Here is an 8730-nt window from a genome sequence, read left to right as displayed (position 1 = left end):
CTCCTCACTCTGCCTCCCCCGTACCCACAGGCCTCCGGCCGCACAGAGCCCCTAGCGCCCCCCTCGCGTGTCCCTCCCGTGCCTGCCGGGCCCCCCACTCACGGCACTCTGCCCCCCCGCCCGTGCCTGCTGGGCCCCCACTCGCGGCACTCTGCCCCCCTGCCCGTGCCTGCAGGGCCCCCCACTCTGCCCCCCACTCACGGCACTCTGCCCCCCCGCCCGTGCCTGCAGGGCCCCCCACTCTGCCCCCCACTCGCGGCACTCTGCCCCCCCGCCCGTGCCCCCAGGGTCCCCCACTCCAACCCCTGCCCCCCCGGTACCTGCAGGGCCCCCCACTCTGACCCCCATCCTCTGCACCCCACCCCCCACCCCATACCTGCAGTGCCCCTCCCACTCAAACCCCTGCACTCTGCCCCCTCCCCCCACAGTCCGACCCCCACCCTCTGCCCCCTGCCTGCACAGCCCCTCCCACTCTGACCCCTGCACTCTGCCCCCCCACTACCCCACTCCGACCCCCACTCTCTGCACTCTGCCCCCCCCCGCCCCGTACCTGCAGGGACCCCCCCCACTCCTACCCCCACCTCTGCAGGGTTGGGCCCCCCGCCCCGTACCTGCAGCTGCCCCAGCAGCGCGTGGGTCCGCTCGTTGGGGAAGGTCTGGTTGATGCTGACGATGGCCGAGGAGAACTCTGCGTAGCGCCGCGTGATCTGGGGGCGCGGGGGGGGAGTGAGGGCACCACAGGGTTTCCAAGGACCCCCAAATGCTCCCGAATCCTGGGGGACCCCCATCCTGGCGCCCAGCCCCTGTCCCGGGGCGAACCCCCCCACCCCTCCCCCATGCCCAGCCCCTCCCTGGCGCCCAGCCCGTGTCCCGGGGCGAACCCCCCCCACCCCTCCCCCATGCCCAGCCCCTCCCTGGCGCCCAGCCCCTGTCCCGGGGGCGAACCCCCCCACCCCTCCCCCATGCCCAGCCCCTCCCTGGCGCCCAGCCCCTGTCCCGGGGGCGAACCCCCCCCCCCCCCACCCCTCCCCCATGCCCAGCCCCTCCCTGGCGCCCAGCCCCTGTCCCGGGGCGAACCCCCCCCACCCCTCCCCCATGCCCAGCCCCTCCCTGGCGCCCAGCCCCTGTCCCGGGGCGAACCCCCCCACCCCTCCCCCATGCCCAGCCCCTCCCTGGCGCCCAGCCCCTGTCCCGGGGCGAACCCCCCACCCCTCCCCCATGCCCAGCCCCTCCCTGGCGCCCAGCCCCTGTCCCGGGGGCGAACCCCCCCACTCCTCCCCTCCCTCCTACGTAGTGGGGGCGGGTGTCCAAGAAGCCCAGCTTCTGGGGGTCCGTGCTCTGGATGCTCTGGATGTTCAGCTCCAGGATGTACTCGAAGCGCGGCCACAGGATCTCCAGCAGCGTGTCCCAGTACCTGGGGGGAGCCGGACGCTGGGTTCTCTCCCGCCTCGGCCGGGCGGGGGCCGGGGCAGTGGGGCCTGGTGGTCGGAGAAGCAGGGAGCCGGACAAGCAGGACCCGGCAGTCAGAGCTGGGGGGGGGCAGGCAGTGGGGCCTGGCTGTAAGCAGGGAAGAGGGCCAGGCAGGGGGGCGGGGGGGGCAGGCAGTAGGACCCAGTGATTGAAGTTGGAGTGGAGGCCAGGCAGTGGGGCCCAGCAGTCAGCAGGGAAGGGGGCTGGGCAGGGGCCCACACTCACTTGTCGAGGGAGGGCACGCAGCGCTGGGCGGTGAGGCTGGGGGGGGGGGAGTAGGTGAGGGCAGCATGGGAGGTGGAGAGGGTGGAGTGGTGGGGGCGGTCAGGGTCGAGCGGGGGGGCGGTGAGGGTGCAGTGGGGGGGCGGTGAGGCTGGAGGGGGCGGTGAGGGCACAGTGGGGGGGCGGGGCCCACACTCACTTGTCGAGGGCAGGCACGCGGCACTGGGCGGTCAGGGTCGAGTGGGGGAGGTACAGTGGGGGGGCGGTGAGGCTGGAGGGGGCGGTGAGGGCGCAGTGGGGGGGCGGTGAGGCTGGAGGGGGCGGTGAGGGCGCAGTGGGGGGGCGGTGAGGGCGCAGTGGGGGGGCGGTGAGGCTGGAGGGGGCGGTGAGGGCGCAGTGGGGGGCGGGGCCCACACTCACTTGTCGAGGGCGGGCACGCGGCGCTGGGCGGTCAGGGTTGAGTGGGGGAGGTACAGTGGGGGGGCGGTGAGGCTGGAGGGGGCGGTGAGGGCGCAGTGGGGGGGCGGTGAGGCTGGAGGGGGCGGTGAGGGCGCAGTGGGGGGGCGGTGAGGGCGCAGTGGGGGGGCGGTGAGGCTGGAGGGGGCGGTGAGGGCGCAGTGGGGGGGCGGTGAGGCTGGAGGGGGCGGTGAGGGCGCAGTGGGGGGGCGGTGAGGCTGGAGGGGGCGGTGAGGGCGCAGTGGGGGGGGGCGGTGAGGGCGCAGTGGGGGGGCGGTGAGGCTGGAGGGGGCGGTGAGGGCGCAGTGGGGGGGCAGTGAGGCTGGAGGGGGCGGTGAGGGCGCAGTGGGGGGGCGGTGAGGCTGGAGGGGGCGGTGAGGGCGCAGTGGGGGGGCGGGGCCCACACTCACTTGTCGAGGGCGGGCACGCGGCGCTGGGCGGTCAGGGTGCGGAAGCGCAGCACGATGTGGATGCAGAGGAAGACGGCGATGCTGTCGTAGCAATCGCTCACGTAGGCGTCCATGTGTTTCTGGGGGGTGGGATCAGACGGGGTAACCCCCCAGCGACCGCAGCCTCTAAGCCCCGCCCCGCAGCCGCCCCCCGCTTGCCCCTGCCCCGCCCCTGCCCCCGCCCCCACCTCGTAGCCGCCCCCCGCTCGCCCCCGCCTCGTAGCTGCCCCCCGCCCCGCAGCCGCCCCCCGCCTCGTAGCCGCCCCCCACTCGCCCCCGCCCCACAGCCGCCCTCCGCTCGCCCCCACCTCGTAGCCGCCCCCCACTCGCCCCCGCCCTGCAGCCGCCCCCGCCCGGCTCACCAGGAACATGGCCAGCGTCTTGCCCATGACGGCGTTGAAGAGGTCCTGGGCGCTGGGCCCGGTCACCAGGAAGAAGTCGCAGAGGAAGAGGAACTCCCGGCAGCTGTTGTCCAGCAGCGCGTACTGCTGGCTGCGGAACAGCGACTCGAAGGGGTACTGCCGGGGGGGGGTGAGCTGGGGGTCACCCACCCTGCCCCCCGCCCCCTCTGGCTGCGGGACAGCGACTCAAAGGGGTACTGCTGGGGGGGGGGGAGCTGGGGGTCACCCACCCTGCCCCCCGCCCCCTCTGGCTGCGGGACAGCGACTCAAAGGGGTACTGCCGGGGGGGGGGGGTGAGCTGGGGGTCACCCACCCTGCCCCCCGCCCCCTCTGGCTGCGGGACAGCGACTCGAAGGGGTACTGCCGGGGGGGGGGGGTGAGCTGGGGGTCACCCACCCTGCCCCCCGCCCCCTCTGGCTGCGGGACAGCGACTCGAAGGGGTACTGCCGGGGGGGGGGGTGAGCTGGGGGTCACCCACCCTGCCCCCCGCCCCCTCTGGCTGCGGGACAGCGACTCAAAGGGGTACTGCCGGGGGGGGGGGGGTGAGCTGGGGGTCACCCACCCTGCCCCCCGCCCCCTCTGGCTGCGGAACAGCGACTCAAAGGGGTACTGCCGGGGGGGGGCATTCCCAGCGCCTTCCACCAGCTTCCCCAGTGACCCCCCCCCACACACACACACTGCCCCAAGCGGTCACAGCCTCCAGCCCCTCCCCAATCAGGCCAATCCTCCTGCGCCCCCCACTCCGGCCTGACCCCAGCCAGGGTCTCCCCCCCTCGCTCACGCGGACGTCGCTCTTCTGGGCGGCGTGGGGCACAATGATGGGCCCCTCCAGCTCAGCCCCCCCAATCACGCTGCCCCGGTTCCCCAGCGTGAAGATCGTGTTGCGGTTCTTCAGCGACGGCTTCGAGAAAAACCGTTGGGGGGGTGTCAAGGAAAAAGTGGGGAGATGCTGCCCCCCCAACAAACCCCCCTCCAACCTCGCCCTCTGCGCCTTCCCAGCCAGCCCCCCACAGCCCCTCCCAAACAGCCCCCCCTCCAACCTCGCCCTCTGCGCCTTCCCAGCCAGCCCCCCACAGCCCCTCCCAAACAGCCCCCCCCAACCTCGCCCTCTGCGCCTTCCCAGCCAGCCCCCCACGGCCCCTCCCAAACAGCCCCCCCCAACCTCGCCCTCTGCGCCTTCCCAGCCAGCCCCCCACGGCCCCTCCCAAACAGCCCCCCCTCCAACCTCGCCCTCTGCGCCTTCCCAGCCAGCCCCCCACAGCCCCTCCCAAACAGCCCCCCCCCAACCTCGCCCTCTGCGCCTTCCCAGCCAGCCCCCCACAGCCCCTCCCAAACAGCCCCCCCTCCAACCTCGCCCTCTGCGCCTTCCCAGCCAGCCCCCCACAGCCCCTCCCAAACAGCCCCCCCCAACCTCGCCCTCTGCGCCTTCCCAGCCAGCCCCCCACAGCCCCTCCCAAACAGCCCCCCCTCCAACCTCGCCCTCTGCGCCTTCCCAGCCAGCCCCCCACAGCCCCTCCCAAACAGCCCCCCCTCCAACCTCGCCCTCTGTGCCTTCCCAGCCAGCCCCCCACAGCCCCTCCCAAACAGCCCCCCCAACCTCGCCCTCTGCGCCTTCCCAGCCAGCCCCCCACGGCCCCTCCCAAACAGCCCCCCCCAACCTCGCCCTCTGCGCCTTCCCAGCCAGCCCCCCACAGCCCCTCCCAAACAGCCCCCCCTCCAACCTCGCCCTCTGCGCCTTCCCAGCCAGCCCCCCACAGCCCCTCCCAAACAGCCCCCCCTCCAACCTCGCCCTCTGCGCCTTCCCAGCCAGCCCCCCACAGCCCCTCCCAAACAGCCCCCCCCAACCTCGCCCTCTGCGCCTTCCCAGCCAGCCCCCCACAGCCCCTCCCAAACAGCCCCCCCTCCAACCTCGCCCTCTGCGCCTTCCCAGCCAGCCCCCCACAGCCCCTCCCAAACAGCCCCCCCCAACCTCGCCCTCTGCGCCTTCCCAGCCAGCCCCCCACAGCCCCTCCCAAACAGCCCCCCCTCCAACCTCGCCCTCTGCGCCTTCCCAGCCAGCCCCCCACAGCCCCTCCCAAACAGCCCCCCCCAACCTCGCCCTCTGCGCCTTCCCAGCCAGCCCCCCACAGCCCCTCCCAAACAGCCCCCCCTCCAACCTCGCCCTCTGCGCCTTCCCAGCCAGCCCCCCACAGCCCCTCCCAAACAGCCCCCCCTCCAACCTCGCCCTCTGCGCCTTCCCAGCCAGCCCCCCACAGCCCCTCCCAAACAGCCCCCCCCCCAACCTCGCCCTCTGTGCCTTCCCAGCCAGCCCCCCACAGCCCCTCCCAAACAGCCCCCCCAACCTCGCCCTCTGCGCCTTCCCAGCCAGCCCCCCACAGCCCCTCCCAAACAGCCCCCCCTCCAACCTCGCCCTCTGCGCCTTCCCAGCCAGCCCCCCACAACCCCTCCCTCTCCCAGACAATCCCCCACTGCCAGCCCCCCACAGCCCCTCCCTCTCCCAGACAATCCCCCACTGCCAGCCCCCCACAGCCCCAGGAGGCAGGCCAGGCCCAGGGCAGGGTATCTTTCTTGCCCGTGTCCTCCACTCCCATCAGGTCGTCCTTCTCCGCCACCTCCTCGTACTGCCAGACAGACAGATGGGGGTGTCAATGGGGGATCCCCAGTCCTGCCCGCGGTACTGCCAGGCAGACAGACAGAGTCCCCCATTGGCACCCCAGCATTCACCAGGGGAGGGGGCCAGAGCAGGTGGGGGGGAATCCCCCTGGCTGCTCTCACCTGGATCTTCATGAGGCGGCTGGTGTAGGATTTGAAGTAGGACAGGTAGATCTTGCTCATGGTCTCCACGTACTGCTCCCGCAGCTCCTGCGCCACCGTCCGCTCGTTCCCCAGCAGGAACTGGTAGAAGAACCTGCCACAGAGCGTCAGCCGGGGACCTGCCTGGGGACCTGCCCGCCAATGGGACTGCCCGCCAGCCGGGGACCGGCCTGGGGACCTGCCTGGGGACCTGCCTGGGGACCTGCCCGCGGAACCGCCCGCCAGCCGGGGACCGGCCTGGGGACCTGCCAATGGAACCGCCCGCCAGCCGGGGACCTGCCTGGGGACCTGCCAATGGAACCGCCCGCCAGCCGGGGACCTGCCTGGGGACCTGCCAATGGAACCGCCCGCCAGCCGGGGACCGGCCTGGGGACCTGCCAATGGAACCGCCCGCCAGCCGGGGACCTGCCTGGGGACCTGCCAATGGAACCGCCCGCCAGCCGGGGACCTGCCTGGGGACCTGCCAATGGAACCGCCCGCCAGCCGGGGACCGGCCTGGGGACCTGCCAATGGAACCGCCCGCCAGCCGGGGACCGGCCTGGGGACCTGCCTGGGGACCTGCCTGGGGACCTGCCAATGGAACCGCCCGCCAGCCAGGGGACCGGCCTGGGGACCTGCCTGGGGACCTGCCCGCGGAACCGCCCGCCAGCCGGGGGCCTGCCTGGGGACCTGCCAATGGAACCGCCCGCCAGCCGGGGACCGGCCTGGGGACCTGCCAATGGAACCGCCCGCCAGCCGGGGCCTGCCTGGGGACCTGCCCGCGGAACCGCCCGCCAGCCGGGGACCGGCCTGGGGACCTGCCAATGGAACCGCCCGCCAGCCGGGGACCGGCCTGGGGACCTGCCAATGGAACCGCCCGCCAGCCGGGGGCCTGCCTGGGGACCTGCCCGCGGAACCGCCCGCCAGCCGGGGACCGGCCTGGGGACCTGCCAATGGAACCGCCCGCCAGCCGGGGACCGGCCTGGGGACCTGCCAATGGAACCGCCCGCCAGCCGGGGGCCTGCCTGGGGACCTGCCCGCGGAACCGCCCGCCAGCCGGGGACCGGCCTGGGGACCTGCCAATGGAACCGCCCGCCAGCCGGGGACCGGCCTGGGGACCTGCCTGGGGACCTGCCTGCGGAACCGCCCGCCAGCCGGGGACCGGCCTGGGGACCTGCCTGGGGACCTGCCTGGGGACCTGCCAATGGAACCGCCCGCCAGCCGGGGACCGGCCTGGGGACCTGCCTGGGGACCTGCCAATGGAACCGCCCGCCAGCCGGGGACTGGCCTGGGGACCTGCCTGGGGACCTGCCTGGGGACCTGCCAATGGAACCGCCCGCCAGCCGGGGACCGGCCTGGGGACCTGCCAATGGAACCGCCCGCCAGCCGGGGACCGGCCTGGGGACCTGCCAATGGAACCGCCCGCCAGCCGGGGACCGGCCTGGGGACCTGCCAATGGAACCGCCCGCCAGCCGGGGACCTGCCTGGGGACCTGCCAATGGAACCGCCCGCCAGCCAGGGGACCTGCCTGGGGACCTGCCTGGGGACCTGCCAATGGAACCGCCCGCCAGCCAGGGGACCTGCCTGGGGACCTGCCAATGGAACCGCCCGCCAGCCGGGGCCTGCCTGGGGACCTGCCAATGGAACCGCCCGCCAGCCAGGGGACCTGCCTGGGGACCTGCCAATGGAACCGCCCGCCAGCCGGGGGCCTGCCTGGGGACCTGCCAATGGAACCGCCCGCCAGCCGGGGACCGGCCTGGGGACCTGCCAATGGAACCGCCCGCCAGCCGGGGGCCTGCCTGGGGACCTGCCAATGGAACCGCCCGCCAGCCGGGGCCTGCCTGGGGACCTGCCCGCGGAACCGCCCGCCAGCCGGGGACCGGCCTGGGGACCTGCCAATGGAACCGCCCGCCAGCCGGGGACCGGCCTGGGGACCTGCCAATGGAACCGCCCGCCAGCCGGGGGCCTGCCTGGGGACCTGCCAATGGAACCGCCCGCCAGCCGGGGGCCTGCCTGGGGACCTGCCCGCGGAACCGCCCGCCAGCCAGGGGACCGGCCTGGGGACCTGCCAATGGAACCGCCCGCCAGCCGGGGACCGGCCTGGGGACCTGCCAATGGAACCGCCCGCCAGCCGGGGACCGGCCTGGGGACCTGCCCGGGGACCTGCCTGGGGACCTGCCCGCGGAACCGCCCGCCAGCCGGGGACCGGCCTGGGGACCTGCCTGGGGACCTGCCTGCGGAACCGCCCGCCAGCCGGGGACCGGCCTGGGGACCTGCCTGGGGACCTGCCTGGGGACCTGCCAATGGAACCGCCCGCCAGCCAGGGGACCGGCCTGGGGACCTGCCAATGGAACCGCCCGCCAGCCGGGGACCGGCCTGGGGACCTGCCAATGGAACCGCCCGCCAGCCAGGGGACCTGCCTGGGGACCTGCCAATGGAACCGCCCGCCAGCCAGGGGACCTGCCTGGGGACCTGCCAATGGAACCGCCCGCCAGCCGGGGACCTGCCTGGGGACCTGCCAATGGAACCTCCCGCCAGCCGGGGACCGGCCTGGGGACCTGCCAATGGAACCGCCCGCCAGCCGGGGGGCCTGCCTGGGGACCTGCCAATGGAACCGCCCGCCAGCCGGGGACCTGCCTGGGGACCTGCCAATGGAACCGCCCGCCAGCCAGGGGACCTGCCTGGGGACCTGCCAATGGAACCGCCCGCCAGCCGGGGACCGGCCTGGGGACCTGCCAATGGAACCGCCCGCCAGCCGGGGACCTGCCTGGGGACCTGCCAATGGAACCGCCCGCCAGCCGGGGACCGGCCTGGGGACCTGCCAATGGAACCGCCCGCCAGCCGGGGACCTGCCTGGGGACCTGCCAATGGAACCGCCCGCCAGCCGGGGACCGGCCTGGGGACCTGCCAATGGAACCGCCCGCCAGCCGGGGGCCTGC

General features: G+C 74.5%; 1 protein-coding gene across 2 annotated transcripts in view; it reads right to left on the bottom strand.

The window, feature by feature from the left end:
• VPS52 (VPS52 subunit of GARP complex) overlaps nt 1–8730 on the bottom strand; it is a 43230-nt gene that overhangs the window by 11220 nt on the left and 23280 nt on the right. For both annotated transcript variants that reach the window (XM_089771550.1, XM_075917449.2), the window contains exons 9-15: nt 5774–5906; nt 5562–5619; nt 3780–3913; nt 2960–3115; nt 2559–2677; nt 1291–1414; nt 612–707 (exon numbers count right to left, since the gene is read on the bottom strand). In XM_089771550.1, coding sequence (XP_089627676.1) covers nt 612–707; nt 1291–1414; nt 2559–2677; nt 2960–3115; nt 3780–3913; nt 5562–5619; nt 5774–5906 — 820 coding nt within the window. The remainder of the gene's footprint in view (nt 1–611; nt 708–1290; nt 1415–2558; nt 2678–2959; nt 3116–3779; nt 3914–5561; nt 5620–5773; nt 5907–8730) is intronic.

Source organism: Pelodiscus sinensis, chromosome 19 (assembly GCF_052426305.1).
Source record: "Pelodiscus sinensis isolate ZL-2025 chromosome 19, ASM5242630v1, whole genome shotgun sequence".
NCBI classification, from domain to species: domain Eukaryota; kingdom Metazoa; phylum Chordata; order Testudines; family Trionychidae; genus Pelodiscus; species Pelodiscus sinensis.
Note: the sequence above shows the minus strand (reverse complement) of the source record. Positions and strands in the feature narration are given on the sequence as shown.